General features: G+C 44.9%; 1 protein-coding gene across 1 annotated transcript in view; it reads right to left on the bottom strand.

Moving 5' to 3' along the window:
* The window catches only part of fmnl1b (formin-like 1b), a 59451-nt gene that overhangs the window by 27139 nt on the left and 16240 nt on the right, over nt 1-16072 (bottom strand). Inside the window, exons 6-10 of the mRNA XM_066683363.1 lie at nt 14011-14094; nt 13248-13370; nt 10521-10629; nt 7906-7982; nt 7288-7381 (exon numbers count right to left, since the gene is read on the bottom strand). Coding sequence (XP_066539460.1) covers nt 7288-7381; nt 7906-7982; nt 10521-10629; nt 13248-13370; nt 14011-14094 — 487 coding nt within the window. The remainder of the gene's footprint in view (nt 1-7287; nt 7382-7905; nt 7983-10520; nt 10630-13247; nt 13371-14010; nt 14095-16072) is intronic.

A 16072-nucleotide genomic window follows, 5' to 3' on the forward strand; every position in this document is an offset into this window, starting at 1 on the left:
TTCAGGAACTGTCCTTGAGCGAAAAAAAGAAAGCAGTGGTGTAACCTGCTGTTATTTACCAGATACCCTCAGCTACACCGTACTTTTCCCTACTGCCCCCTGAGCAGCCGTCTGCACAGACGTTTGCTCCTGGGGCTCCCCCTAATGTAACTCGCTTTTACAGCACTGTACTGAAATAAATAGGAAAGGAGAGGGACAGCTGCTGTTCCCTACACTCCTCCAAAAGTTACATAGTGTAGTTCCTGCAGTGCTGAGCCTGGAGTAACAATAACAGAGGCCCTATCCTCGCTGTTACAGCTCAGTGGAGCATCACATTGATTTTGAAGCTGTACTTTTAAGGTACAAATATTATTGTTCCTTTCATTTTCAGGTGAAATCTGACAGAAGACTCAAAACTGGACTGACAGGAGGTTTTTCTGGGGTGTGTGTGTGTGTGAGTGTGGTGAGGGGATGTGTGTGTGATTAGGAGAGACAATTTCAGACTCTCTAATAAACAGTTATTAGCATGTGTGGTATGCTAGCACTAAAGAAGCCACTGACCACAGACTCCTGAATGATTTATAAATCAGTCTGGCACACTGTGCCCAAACAATACCCACATTCTGTCACCACCATACGACACCTGAACCCCTGTCACACACACACACACACACACACACACACACACACACACACGCAATGAAAAGCTGAATAACATCAATACAGTGTGTTTGTGTATGTGCGGGTTGGTTTATGTGCATTTGCAAGGAAATGACGGCATGCATGTGTGTGAGTGTGTGTGTGTGTGTGTTGGGTGGGGGGGGGGATAATGTGAGCTTTACTGCTTGTTTTTAAAAGCTGTAATGTGATCCTTCTGACCATCAGCCCAACAATGAACACAATGTAATCAAATATTTAGACACTGAGCTCTAATTCACCACATACAGCATGATCTCAAACACACACACACACACACACACACACCAAGCAAAACCATTCAACACACTCGGGGCTAAGGAAGAGCGGTGAGTGACAAAGGAATCTGACCTACTTCATTCTGTGAACGTGCTGTGGACGGAAATATCTGAGCAGGACACGTATCTATTTTATCATTTCATCTGCACACATTCCAGTTTTACTGACCTTGGCAGTTCCTGAAGTGCCCTCCACTCTAAGAGCTTATTAACCACTGAATGCTATCAATAGTACAGCACTCACCTGCTCCTAAAGGCTCCTAAAGTCACTCTCAGCTCTAAATCTGTAACTAAACCTGACTCTTTAACCTCTGAATGTGAACTGGAGACTGTATATAAACTGTCACTGAAGCATTTCACCAGCACTGTGACCCCCCATAAATAAATAAATAATTATGTTGTACAGGGTGCAGCTCCACTGTTTTGACCCAGGTTTGAGGTGTAGGTGGCCCACAAAAGAATCCAGCAAGAGCTGGACGCTGCAACAAGGAAGGAACAAACTCTACTGATCTGTCTGAACTGATGACGGAGCTGTGTTCAGTCCCAAACAACAACAACACGCCGATACACCATGAGTAAACACCGCTTAACGTTAGCGCCACCGTTGTTGTGGTTTCCAAAGCCCGCTGTTCCCCTTAGAGACGGGCTTTTGAGACGGCACCAAGTACATTTTTGTGGGGAGCTGAGGGAGCGGTAAACCACCCAGGGACCAAACAAAGAACAGAGTTGGTACCATGTTGTGGATAATCGCCGGTAGCCACTGATCTTTTTCACTGATGTTGGAGGAGGAATCATCAAGGTCTAGAAGGGATTCAGGAGTTTACAGGAGGCCTCTCTGTACTTCAGGTTCAATACATGTTTTCCGTTTGTATCACGCCTTTCTTCACATGGCCCATTGTGACTGGTGCACATGCACACTTTGTGATGACGAAGCTGGAACTATGTTTTGTGCAGACTAAACTAAAGCTTATGCCCATTTACATAAAATTTGGCTTCTCTGTGTAAACCCGCCTGCATCTGTTTGTGCTACTGATCTGGAAATCTGACCATATAAAAGTTCCTTTCATTCCAGGATCCGGCGGCTAGGAGTGCAGTCACCTCATTTGAATCATGGCAGTGGTAAACAAATAGCAGCTTTTTTCTAGTCCAAACCAAAAGTGAAATGGATCACATTACAGCACGCTCGTCTCATTTGAATGTTGGCTCTCACAAGCTGAGACGGAAGTTGAACAGTAGTCAGTGTGGCAGATTCAAGTTTACAGCGGTGTCATTGGACCCAAAGCAGCCCTTATGGGATGTGACGGAATGAGGAAATGATATTGACTGATATGAGCACATGGGTTTTACCCTCTACTTCCATTCATTGAACTCCACCTACAACTCCACATTCCACAGGAACATTTTACTGCTCATGTGTTGCTCTGTAATGACTCAGGAGACATGAGGATTATTCTCCTAAAATTCCTTAGACGAAACAGAATGAGACAAATAGGAGACACGAGTGTATGATTAAAAAATAAATTAAAAAACATGATATCAATAATGAAAAATGAAGAACAGCAGATTAACTGATGTTACAAAGAATGAAATCATTGAGAGAATAGATGAGGAAAGTGAGGCACAAAGACGGAGAGACTGAGGAAAGTTCTTCCTCAATTTTGTCGAAACTCTAAAGGATCTAGCACCTAGTGGTAGTAGAGAGTAGCTCCTCCGGCAAATCTGAGCACAGTTTGTGACTGTACTGAGATCTCCACTAATACTCCAGGGGAGACACATATGAGAAGACTAAGGTCTTTATCTCAGGAGACACAGTTGAGCCTCCTTGAAGTCTCATTTGTCTTTCCATCTGATCTCATTGTGATTTAGGAGAAACTTCTAAGACATTAAGGAGATCTGCTTTTTGATTTTCTATCCTCTGGGATGTGTTTAAACTTTGTCATCCAGCTTCTGCTCTGTTCACTGTTACGTGCTACACTGTGGTCGGGGAAGAGCTGCTGTTCTTCACATGCCAGAGCAGGGTTCGATCCTCAGCTTGGGCAGGAACACCACACTACCGCTAAGCTTGCTGGGAAATGAGTCCTAAAAGCTGTTCAACTCCTAACCTGATTCAAACAGAAAGTTCAGGATAAAAGCAAATGTAAATGACTTCTGACTACACAACTGTTCCAATATTATTAGTGTGGAAGACCATTCTCTGGCAACAAGGGGCGCCAAACACAGGTCAGGGTCATTTCTAGGTTGAGACTGGTCCACCACCCAAACCTATACCGCCAAAAGCAGCTCTGTGGTCAGTGATGAAGTGCTAGTAGACTGCTAACGCAAACTGTGCATCAACCTAGTTTCTATACAAAAGCAAGGAAGGGTGTCCTGATACAGAGGTGTAAAAATAGTTCAGTCTGGATACTTCCTGTGGTATTTATTTCCATAAAAATGTTTTTGCTTTGGACCGTCCTACAGAGACACAGACGTCCACTGTTAGCTTCTTCCTCAACAGCAACTGCTAATTGTTAGCTGGGGGATGTTAAACCATCCCAAAAGTTATACATCTCATATAATTCAACAAATTCTATGATGAAAGAAGTATCTGAGCTTGGGTAGCACTTTACAATAAGGGTACATTAATTAACGGTACTTAAGACATTTCTGAATGATCAAGTAAAATCACAATTAATGATTGAGTAGTGATAGAAACTAGTGATGTAACAATCCATCGATCTGTATCGATGCACCGACCCAAAGAACAAATTATTCGATGCATCGACGAGACGTATAAATATACAGTCATCGGCATGACTCCTCTCTGTAAGCTATACTCCTCCTGAGGTAGGTGGCAGACTTTATAAATAAAGTGTGTTCAGTGAATAACAATGCAAGTGCTGTCTACCAGTCGTCTGAGCCGTAGAGGCCAAGGAAACGAAGTTATACGCTCTGCAGTTGGTTACAAATGATGGATGCAGAAAGATTTTGGTTTTCACAAAAATAAGGGCCGTTTGCGAGGACAAGCGTCCGTTCAGTGCAGTGGAAAATGCAGGTTTTTGAGAGCTTCTGTACATACTGGAGCCGAAATACAACATTCCTTCTCCACAACACTTCAGTGAAAACTGCATTCCTAAGCTGTAAAAAAGACATGCAGGAGGGCATTAAACACAAGCTTAAGGGCGAGTTGCAATTACAACAGACATGTACAGCTGAAGCGTATGTCGGCGTGATCTGTCATTTCATCAACGTCAATTGGCAAATGAAGAATTATGTTCTTCAAACACGCATTGTGAATGACACACACACACACACACACACACACACACACACACACACAGGAGTAAATACTGGGAGAGTGTGGAGAGAAGCATGTGAGGAGTGGAATATACAACATAAATAAGATGTTCAAATTATTCATTTTATTATTTTTATATTACTAATTAATTAATTAATATAATTATTAATTGTGAATTATTCATCCATTTATTGTCTGTAACCCTTATCCAGTTCAGGGCGGCGGTTGGTCCGAAGCCTACCCGGAATCACTGGGCGCAAGGTGGGAACACACCCTGGAGGGGGCGCCAGTCCTTCACAGGGCAACACACACACTCACACCTACAGACACTTTTGAGTCTCCAATCCACCTACCAACATGTGTTTTTGGAGCGTGGGAGGAAACCAGAGCACCAGGAGGAAACCCACGCAGACACAGGGAGAACACACAACACTCCTCACAGACAGTCACCCGGAGGAAACCCACGCAGACACAGGGAGAACACACCACACTCCTCACAGACAGTCACCCGGAGGAAACCCACGCAGACACAGGGAGAACACACCACACTCCTCACAGACAGTCACCCGGAGCGGGATTCGAACCCACAACCTCCAGGTCCCTGGAGCTGTGTGACTGCGTGCCGCCCTATTGTGAGTCAATGTACCATTATTGAAAGGGTGCTCTTGTGAATAAAACTGGAGGAAACACCAGTCGACACTGTTGTGTCTGATCCACTAGCACACACTAACACACCACCACCACGTCAGTGTCACTGCAGCGCTGAGAATGATCCACCACCACATCACACCTGCTCTGTGGGGGTCCTGAGCGCTGAAGAACAGGGAGTAATGGGGATAAGAAAGTATGCAGAGCAACATCTGGTCTACAGTCTGTAACTGTAGAGCTACAAAGTGCTCCTCTTCGGCCATTTTTCTAGACCCAAGTCCTGAGCATAGCTGGAGCTGCTTAGTTTCAGTGGAGGAGTGTGTTGTGATGTTGAGGTACTGTGGCTGGCTGCTGACTTATAAACTCCAACGAAACCTAGCATTTTACTGATGAGTATTTGAGTCTTGTCCTAAAGTATATGCATCATAACAGAATCAAAACCTTAGACGTGACCTTGGTGAGCATTAGAGAAACAGACCATGGCTTTTCGTTATCTAAAATTACCTCTCCCTCCTCTCACCTCGGCCTCAGTGTGTGTGTGTGTGTGTGTGTGTGTGTGAATGATTTGAGTCAGAGTTTAAGAGTGTGTGTCCTGTAAATGTCCAGCTGCTCCTTTACTGTGTTTACACGTCGTCTTAGTTTTCAGGAAGGGTTAAAAAGAGAGAGAGGGAGGAATCTGAGGGCCACGCCCGTCCACTGATTTATCGTCCACATGGACAACTGGTGAAACAGCAGCTGTTGCTGGTCTTGTGTGTGTGTGTGTGTGTGTGTGTGTGTGAGAGAGGTGCCAGAGTAGGAAATCAAGAGAATTACCTAGTAGCTGTTAAAAATGTTTGTAGACACCACTTATAACAACTGATTGCAGCTGGTTCAATACTTGTATTAACTTAAAGTATACAGTGTAAAGAAATACATGTATATGCTTGTGATTGTTTAGTTTACTACATCATTTGAACACAGCAACTGTCCTTCACACTGTGTAAAATTTCATAACTGGACCAATAGAACATTACTTGGAATTAAAGGGAATGCCTACGATTGTGGGGAAACTCTTCTGTTCTTTGTTTACGTTCAGAAGCTCTGCATCTTTTAAGGTGGAAGGGTGTGTTCGCGAAAGAAAACGACGGTTGTTTGTAAGCCGCTGAAGTGTAAATAGTCTGTAAGGTTTTTTCTCCATCGTGAACAGAGAGAGAGAAATCCTAGCACACCGGACCTAGACACTTTGTTTTTTTGATCCGTTTACAGACTTCATAAACACATTAAAGTGGTTTCCAACACAAACCGACCACAGAGCAGCACGTGGAGACATCCATTGAAATTAGGAAGGGTTATTTCTCCTTTCTGTAAAGTTTCTTCTTTGGAGATACATGTTTTCATCGTTGGTGACATTAGGGTGTGTCGTAATATCTTCTGGGGTGACGTGACATAGTACGGTGTAACAACTGACGCTGTAGCTTTTGTTGCTGCTGTCAGATGACAGTGATGATGATGTGACATTGGCTCTTGATATTTTTAGGATGTAGATCTTAATGTAGCTCTCACTCTGATTTTTGTTTGTGTTTTGTTTTGCTTTACACTTTATGACATTTATGAATCCTTACGCAAATACCATGACACCGTTATTGAAGTGTATCTTTTTCTCATTAAAAATGTTTAACCCCCTGGGGCAGAAGGACGCACCGGCGCGTCAAATTCGACCTTCCGTGATGATTCTATTAATATCCTGGTGATAACACAGCGCAGGAATACAGTTCAAACACTCTCTGAATGTGTAGCAGCTGCTCTTTCTATTGCATTTCATTTTGAAATGGTACAGGACTTACATCCCGAGTTGTGAGCCTGTGAAAAAGCTTGAGACATGCCTCCTCTGCCTCTCGCTGTTTCTAACTGGTGGATTCACTTGTCCGTCATCTGCATCTCTTCTGTCATTGGTGAATTCATGTGTCCGTCAATGTTTTTGTTTGAAACTGACCTATGGACTATCAATAAATCACTAAAGATGTACCCATCCCTTCAGTTACCCTCCATGTTTCATTCAGTCGACATCAGAGAAATGGCTTTAAAATGTTTAAATGCGCTGGTGCAACGCTGTCAGAGACAGAGGGGTTTTGTTCATATGACGAAGATGAATGTGAAAACAAATGTTATCTATTTGAAGATTGGTAAGTGTATTTTACAAAAATTTTCCCTTTAATGGTGGACTTAGCTAGTGTTTGGCTAAATGCTGCATGAAACAGATGTGATACAGTAGCCATGGACTTTGTAAAAATCAGTACCTGATCTCAGTACTGTTCTAGTGGCTGCATGCCCCCTTTCACCCTGTTCTTCCATGGTCCAGACCCCACTGAAGACCACTCTATGTATCTTGAGACTGGAAGGAAACAAGGGTAAAGCAAATAAGAAAATGCTCACCTCTTTAAAGTTGTTAAAAGCTGAGATAATGATGTCATGGCCGCCTCGGACTAAACACACAGCGGCCAACAGCTCCAGGACCAGGGCTTTAGTTCTGAAACACACACACACACACACACACACACCAAACACAGACTCATTACACCCCATATACTGAGCTTAACGTTTGTTAGAAACACCTGCTTTGTACCAATACTACTTGGCCACTTTATTGGAAACACCGACCATTTACATCACTGTAGCTTCAGACTGTAGTCTGTTCATCAACAAAACCGTGACATTTACAGCGAAGTTGTGGTTTTCCACACACTGTGCAGCGACAGATGAGCTACTGTCTCTGACTTTACATCTACAAGGTGGACCAACGAGGGAGGAGTGTCTCACAGAGTGGACACAGGGTTTAAAACTCCAGCAGCACTGCTCTGTCTGATCCACTCTACACCAGCACAACACACACTAACACACCACCACCACGTCAGTGTCACTGCAGCGCTGAGAATGATCCACCACCACATCACACCTGCTCTGTGAGGGTCCTGAGCGCTGAGGAACAGGGGGAGGGGGGCTAATAAAATATGCAGAGCAACCATTATAATTATAGAGCTACAGGGTTCTTACCTGGCATTGTTGTTGTTCAGGCTCAGGGTAATCTCATTCACACAGTGAGGGTGGGCCATCACCTGGTTAAACCCCAACTGAGAGAGAGAGAGAGAGGGTTGGGATAGTAATAGTAGTTGTGCATAAAGCAAGACCTAATTGCCAAAATAATGGATGTCTATGTAATGTCCCCACAATGCATGAAAACAAACTTGTGTGTATACCAGTGTGTGTTTACACTCAAAGTCTGTGGATCTATCTACATCACATTTTAAGGTGAACACATGTTTTAAGGTTAGTGTTAGGGTAAGATTACGGTTAGGGTTCCTACCCTCCTCCAAAAGTTACCAAGTGAAGTTTCTGCAGTGCTGAGCAGATAGTAGCAACAACAGCCTTTAAGACAATGCTCAAGAGTGAGTGTGTGTGTAACTGTCCACAGGTGTGAGTGTGTGTAACTGTCCACAGGTGTGAGTGTGTATGTAACCGTCCACAGGTATGAGGGTGTGTAACTGTCCCCAGGTGTGAGGGTGTGTAACTGTCCACAGGTGTGAGGGTGTGTAACTGTCCACAGATGTGAGGGTGTGTAACTGTCCACAGGTGTGAGTGTGTGTAACTGTCCACAGGTGTGAGTGTGTATGTAACCGTCCACAGGTATGAGGGTGTGTAACTGTCCCCAGGTGTGAGGGTGTGTAACTGTCCACAGGTGTGAGGGTGTGTAACTGTCCACAGATGTGAGGGTGTGTAACTGTCCCCAGGTGTGAGTGTGTGTAACTGTCCACAGGTGTGAGTGTGTATGTAACTGTCCCCAGGTGTGAGGGTGTGTAACTGTCCACAGGTGTGAGGGTGTGTAACTGTCCACAGGTGTGAGTGTGTGTAACTGTCCACAGATGTGAGGGTGTGTAACTGTCCCCAGGTGTGAGTGTGTGTAACTGTCCACAGGTGTGAGTGTGTGTAACTGTCCACAGGTGTGAGTGTGTGTAACTGTCCACAGGTGTGAGGGTGTGTGTGTAACTGTCCACAGGTGTGAGTGTGTGTGTGTAACTGTCCACAGGTGTGAGGGTGTGTAACTGTCCACAGGTGTGAGGGTGTGTGTGTAACTGTCCACAGGTGTGAGGGTGTGTGTGTAACTGTCCACAGGTGTGAGGGTGTGTGTGTAACTGTCCACAGGTGTGAGGGTGTGTGTGTAACTGTCCACAGGTGTGAGGGTGTGTGTGTAACTGTCCACAGGTGTGAGGGTGTGTGTGTAACTGTCCACAGGTGTGAGTGTGTGTGTAACTGTCCACAGGTGTGAGTGTGTGTGTAACTGTCCACAGGTGTGAGGGTGTGTAACCGTCCACAGGTGTGAGGGTGTGTAACCGTCCACAGGTGTGAGCGTGTGTAACTGTCCACAGGTGTGAGGGTGTGTGTGTAACTGTCCACAGGTGTGAGTGTGTGTGTGTAACTGTCCACAGGTGTGAGTGTGTGTGTGTAACTGTCCACAGGTGTGAGTGTGTGTGTGTAACTGTCCACAGGTGTGAGTGTGTGTGTGTAACTGTCCACAGGTGTGAGTGTGTGTGTAACTGTCCACAGGTGTGAGTGTGTGTGTAACTGTCCACAGGTGTGAGTGTGTGTAACTGTCCACAGGTGTGAGTGTGTGTGTAACTGTCCACAGGTGTGAGGGTGTGTAACTGTCCACAGGTGTGAGTGTGTGTGTAACTGTCCACAGGTGTGAGGGTGTGTAACTGTCCACAGGTGTGAGCGTGTGTAACTGTCCACAGGTGTGAGCGTGTGTAACTGTCCACAGGTGTGAGGGTGTGTGTGTAACCGTCCACAGGTGTGAGTGTGTGTGTAACCGTCCACAGGTGTGAGTGTGTGTGTAACCGTCCACAGGTGTGAGTGTGTGTGTAACCGTCCACAGGTGTGAGTGTGTGTGTAACTGTCCACAGGTGTGAGTGTGTGTGTAACCATCCACAGGTGTGAGGGTGTGTGTAACCGTCCACAGGTGTGAGTGTGTGTGTAACTGTCCACAGGTGTGAGTGTGTGTAACTGTCCACAGCTGAGCATAGAGTAACAACAACAGAGGCTTATCACAGCACAGTGAAGCATCGCACTTATTCTGAATTTGTAACTTTAATACACCAATACTACATAGGGTCCCTTTACATTTTAAATCGATGACATCTTTTAAGATTCAGATTAGGTTTAGGATCAACGTAGTCTCGAACTGCCAGACTGTCTAGGAGAGTATGCTAAATTTTGCAGCTTAATGTGGTCAAGAAACATCTATTACTGCAAAAAATAATGAAATTTGACTGACCAATCACAACTCTGCTTTGTCATGACCTGTAGAAGGAGGGTTCACTTTGGACCAGTACCAGAGCCAGTACAAATACACTGAAGTGCCTATATGTGGATTTACATAGAGCCAATCAGAATGCAACTGGCAGGATGCTAACAGTGAGGCCAGCTTCACACGCCGAAGGTATCACACTCTCGGTCAAGCCTGTGGCTGAGACTAGGAGCAGTGTAAGGATTAGGGTTAGAGTTACAGTTAGGTTTAGACTAGTATTTCTTATGGATAGGTTAAAGGTAATGAAAGGAAGTCTAGGTAATGGCTCTACAATGCCTGACAACAAATGTGTGTGTGTGTGTGGTACCTGGTAGTTCATGATGGCCCGCAGGCACATGATGCAGAGGTGTAGATGGTCCTTCTGACTGAGCAGCCGCGAGCTCCTCTGAACCTTCCTGTTGTGGAAAGAGTTGAGTCTGCAAAGGACACCCGTGTAGAGAAGGAGGGGGCACACAGACACAAACACACCATTTATCCACCCATCGTCAGTGCTGATCCCGTAATGTGATCAGGGGGCTTCGGATGGAAATGAATGAATGAATAAAACGGAGGAAAGGAGAAAAAGGAGTTAAGGGTCATCAGACTAAAGCACTGCTTGAGCTGGGTTCCCTGGGCCAGGACCTGTGATGTCATTTGTGAGGGGTTAAGTTGGCCAGTAGGTAGGAGTACCGAGGGCTGACAAAGCATCAGCAAGAAATCTAATGAAATATGACACAAAAAGAATTTTTTATGTCAGAATGCCTCTGAATGCCTCATTCAGCAGCCGTCCCAAATGAACAGACACTCAGTCAATTGTTATCAAAAATTGCTCCAAACCTTGAACATATTCAAATGTTTTTAGCATTTACAGAATAAGTTTGTAAACTATAGATAAATGGGAATCTGTGCTGTGTTTATTCTCATCGTCTGTAACCCTTATCCAGTTCAGTGCTGCGGTGGGTCCGGAGCCTACCCGGAATCACTGGGAGCAAGGAAGAAACACACCCTGGAGGGGGCGCCAGTCCCTCACAAGGCGATACACACTCACACATTCACTCACACACTCACACTTATGAAGACTTTTGAGTCGCCAATCCACCTACCAACATGTGTTTTTTGAGCATGGGAGGAAGCCGGAGCACCCAGAGGAAACCCATGCAAACACAGGGAGAACACACCACACTCCTCACAGACAGACACCCGGAGGAAACCCACGCGGACACAGGGAGAACACACCACACTCCTCACAGACAGTCACCCGGAGGAAACCCACGCGGACACAAGGAGAACACACCACACTCCTCACAGACAGTCACCCGGAGGAAACCCACGAGGACACAGGGAGAACACACCAAACTCCTCATAGACGGTCACCCGGAGGAAACACACGCAGACACAGAGAGAACACACCACACTCCTCACAGACAGTCACCTGGAGGAAACCCACGTGGACACAAGGAGAACACACCACACTCCTCACAGACAGTCACCCAGAGGAAACCCACGTGGACACAGGGAGAACACACCACACTCCTCATAGACGGTCACCCGGAGGAAACCCACCCCTCCAGGGTGTGTTCCTGCCTTGCGGCCAGTGATTTCGGGTAGGATCCAAACCCAACGCTGCTCTGAACTGGATAAGGGTTACAGATAATGAATGAATGAATGAAAAAAAATACAGCCGAGTTCAGGGTCAACTTTGGAAATATATTCTTTGTTCTGTGGTCAGTAAAATAAAGAATTAACACATCACAGATTCTTCATGGAGATTGTACAAAATGAGGGGTGTCTTGTGTTAAAAATAATTCTGTCATCAGTCTGTTTACAGTAGTCCTTGGTTGACACAAACCCAGCTCAGTCAATGCTGTGAATCAGGAGCAGGATGTTCACACAGCACAGGTTCAGGTGGAGACAGGAACATGGGAAACACCACAAAACATGCAGCGCCTCTAAACCTAGACTCACTGTCTAAATACAAAAATTTTACACTGAGTTCCAGGAGCAGAAACACAGTGCAGCTCTATCATAAAGATCAGGTTCACATTACAGTAAAATATCTCACTGTCGCAACACACACAGGAATGCGGCCCGTCCTGATGAAAAGCTTGAGGCGTGTGTTTTAGTGTGTGTGTGTGTGTGTGTGTGTGTGCGTGCGTGCGTGTGTGAGAGAGAGTGTGTATGAGTGTGAGAGTGTATGCGTAGGTGTCCGAATGTGCGTGACTACCATGTCCACCCTTTAAGACAATGCTCAAGAGTGAGTGTGTGTGTAAGTGTCCACAGGTGTGAGTGTGTGTAACTGTCCACACACACACACACAGTGACTGGGTGAATGTGTAAATAACAGGGTGAGTGTGTGAGTGACTGGGTGAATGTGAAAGTGACAGGGTGAGTGTGTGTGTGCGTATGTGTGTGTGTGTGCGTGTGTGACTGGGTGAATGTGTAAGAGATAGGGTGAGTGTGTGAGTAACTGGATGAGTGCGTGAGTGACTGGGTGAATGTGTAAGTGACAGGGTGAGTGTGTGAATGACTGGGTGTGTGTGTGAGTGACTGGGTGAATGTGTAAGTGACAGGGTGAGTGTGTGAATGGCTAGGAGAGTGTGTGTGAATGACTGGGTGAGTGTGTGAGTGACAGGGTGAGTGTATGAGTGACAGGGTGAGTGTGTGTGTGTGTGGCTGGATGAATGTGTAAGTGATGGGGTGAGTGTGTGAATGACTGGGTGAGTGTGTGTGTGAGAGAGTGAGTGTGTGTGACTGGGTGAATGTGTAAGTGACAGGGTGAGTGTGTGAATGACTGGGTGAGTGTGTGTGGCTGGATGAATGTGTAAGTGACAGGGTGAGTGTGAGAGTGATAGGGTGATTGTGTGATGTACTTGGTGTTTGGTGTGCGGTGCCTGAGATATCAGTGTGTCTTTTTGTGAATTTGTTTATCATTGAGCCTCATATTTCCCCACTCTAATACTGCAACCCTGCTGAGTTACTAATAGGAACTGCAGGACACACACACACACACACACACACACACACACACACACACACACAGCATGCTGTGACTGACCGTGCAGTGAAGGAGCGGTTGGTGCGTGAAGAATTGTGGGTGGGGGAGTTTGTGGCACTAGAGGTCAAATCCTCCACAGATTTCTCCTCAAAGCTGCTGTTGTCCATGCTCTCCAGGTCATACCTGCAAACACAGACACACACACACACACAGGGTTTAAAGAGGCACAGCTTTACCGTTTAGACACAATGTGTAGAACTGTGTACTCAGTAAAATACTGGATTATCACTGATAGTTTAAAGAGATTTAACAATAAAGTGGGTGTTACTTTGCCAAGGATGAAAAAAAGAGTAAGAAATTATACTAAAGAATGTTTATCAATGACATCTTTATGAACAAATAAAAACTGTATTAATCTAATCTCCTCAATTAAATATATATACAGCCAAGGACATTTATACAGTTCATTCATTCATTCATTCATTGTCTGTAGCCCTTATCAAGTTCAGGGTCGTGGTGGGCCTGGGGGCCTACAAGGTATGTGGATTGGAGACTCAAAAGTGTCCGTGAGTGTGTGTGTTGCCCTGTGAAGGACTGGCGCCTCCTCCAGGGTGTATTCCCGCCTTGCGGCCAATGATTCCAGGTAGGCTCTGGACCCACCGCGACCCTGAACTGGATAAGGGTTACAGACAAGGAATGTAGGTTGAGACCAGGAGCAAAAATACTAGTGTTACCTCCAGGGTCTTCCCACCGCAGCCTTGTCTTCCCTAAATGTGAACAACATTTACAAGCATCACACAAACAAGCCAGATGATGTACGTACGGGACGGCACGCTGTGCAAAGGACAGGTAGTCCACTAGAACGTCCAGCCCCTTATTCTCCTCATTCAGAAACTCCTGGGCCCAGCTGGAGAGAGAGAGAGAGAGAGAGAGAGATAGAGATAGATAGAGAGGGAGAGAGAGAGAGTGAGGTAATTGAGTGACAATTCTTTTTAAAGCATAGTTTCCACTGTCATTATCAGCTGGTGATGACATTACAGACATTTCTCAGGTGATCCTTATCAGCCCCCTGGAGCAGTGAGGGTGATAACTGCAAACACTGAAAACATCAAACACCCGCACATTACTTTTAACCTTCTGTTAGGTGTAAGAACAAGTTCTAATGCGTTTAGAATTAAAAATAAATAAATCATTTAAAATGAAATATTAATGCCCTACATTCAGGATCGCCAACTGTCTCCATCTGTAACTCACTCACACGGACTTCTGGACACAGTATTATCCCCAAGAACAGAACAAACCCATCACAGTCTTCTGCAGCTTTTTCCTGATGGAGCTCAGAACAAACGCAGCGCCCAATAAACTCTTCACTCACCGCTTTCACACCGCTTCATTTTTAGGTTATTTTTAGTTGAACAAAATGAGAATTGTGTTTTTCGTACGACACACAGTCACCGTAAAATGACAAAAAGGAAGCAGAGCATTTTAAATTACAATTATACCCTACACAGAATACCTTTAAAACTGCTCCTGATTCTTAAAGCATGATAAGAACTAATCCCCAAACACCGAACAGTAGCCTTCGGTATCAGAGTGTATTTGTCACTCAGTCAAACATAGTACAACTAGCAGTGAAATGCTTTGATGATTACGTTTTGTCTATACAAGAAAACAAAGAAAAAAAAATAATAAAGAAAAGCATTAAAATAAAAAAGCTAAAGACATACAGAGACAATAATTAATTATGGGAAAAATAAACATAGAGTGAAGTAAAGATATACGCAGAGGATTCAGCTTCACTATATTAATGCCTCTGTATATATCATTACTTTATTCTATGTTAATTTTTCTTTGCACAATTGGATATCTATGTTGCAGTTTTGGTTTAAATGTCTGTGATTGTGCAGAAATACTGTTCTCTCTGATTTGTTTACGTTCAGAAGCTCTGCATCTTTTAAGGTGAAACAGGGTGTTTGAAGAAGAAAACTACAGTAGTTTGGTCTTATTCACTGTTTGAACACGTGTAACTCGAGCAGTTTAGTTTTGCATCAGTTTCGCTCTGTGTTTACTTTCATGCAGTTAGCACTCTCCTGAATTTAGACTCAGTTCCATCTACAGAAAAAGTAAGTCAGTGGTACCCCCCCTATGGAGCAGGAATAGAGCAACATCCTCATCTCGGTTGGTGCTTTTCAGCGTTTGGAGTCACTCCGTTGTCTAAAAACCTCCAGATGGTGTTTCTCTGCCGTGAGCAGAGAGAGAGAAAGCCTAGCACCGGACCCAGACACTTTGTTTTTTTACCCGTTTACAGACACTGGAGCTTCTTAAACACACTAGAGGCGTTTCCAGAGCAACCCGACCGCAGAGCAGCACATGGAGAGGAGACACACTCAGAGCTTTGTACACAATGTTTTTTGAGTAAAATCATGGATGTCACCTTTAATCTAAAACCGTATGTTTATGTTAAAAACGATAGCTTTAATATGACCACAATAAACATCTCTCAGACAGTGACCAGAGGTTCAAACCAGGACCCTGCGGCCCTAGGGCTGTGTGCCTGTGCCGGTTATGGAATAAACAAATGACACTTGTACTGACAAGAGTGGACTACATGTGTCTCAGTGTCGATCATGATTGATGGGAAGAGGGATCATGGGATCTACCCCAGGTTGGATGCAGGGTCTGCAACAATGCGGTGGTCACTGTATCTGACAGTAGCACTGAAGATGGGCCGAGCCCTGAAACACAGCTCCTAATTTAACAGTCAGTCTGTGGGATAGTCGCAGAAAGAACGAGATCTCAGATGCATGCAACTGAAATGAGTTTCTGGGTTCACACTCTGAACACAGAAATGCTGATCCTCCTCCTCAAGAGGAGCTAGTTAAGGT

Source organism: Hoplias malabaricus, chromosome 10, assembly GCF_029633855.1.
Source record: "Hoplias malabaricus isolate fHopMal1 chromosome 10, fHopMal1.hap1, whole genome shotgun sequence".
In the NCBI taxonomy this organism is placed as follows: domain Eukaryota; kingdom Metazoa; phylum Chordata; class Actinopteri; order Characiformes; family Erythrinidae; genus Hoplias; species Hoplias malabaricus.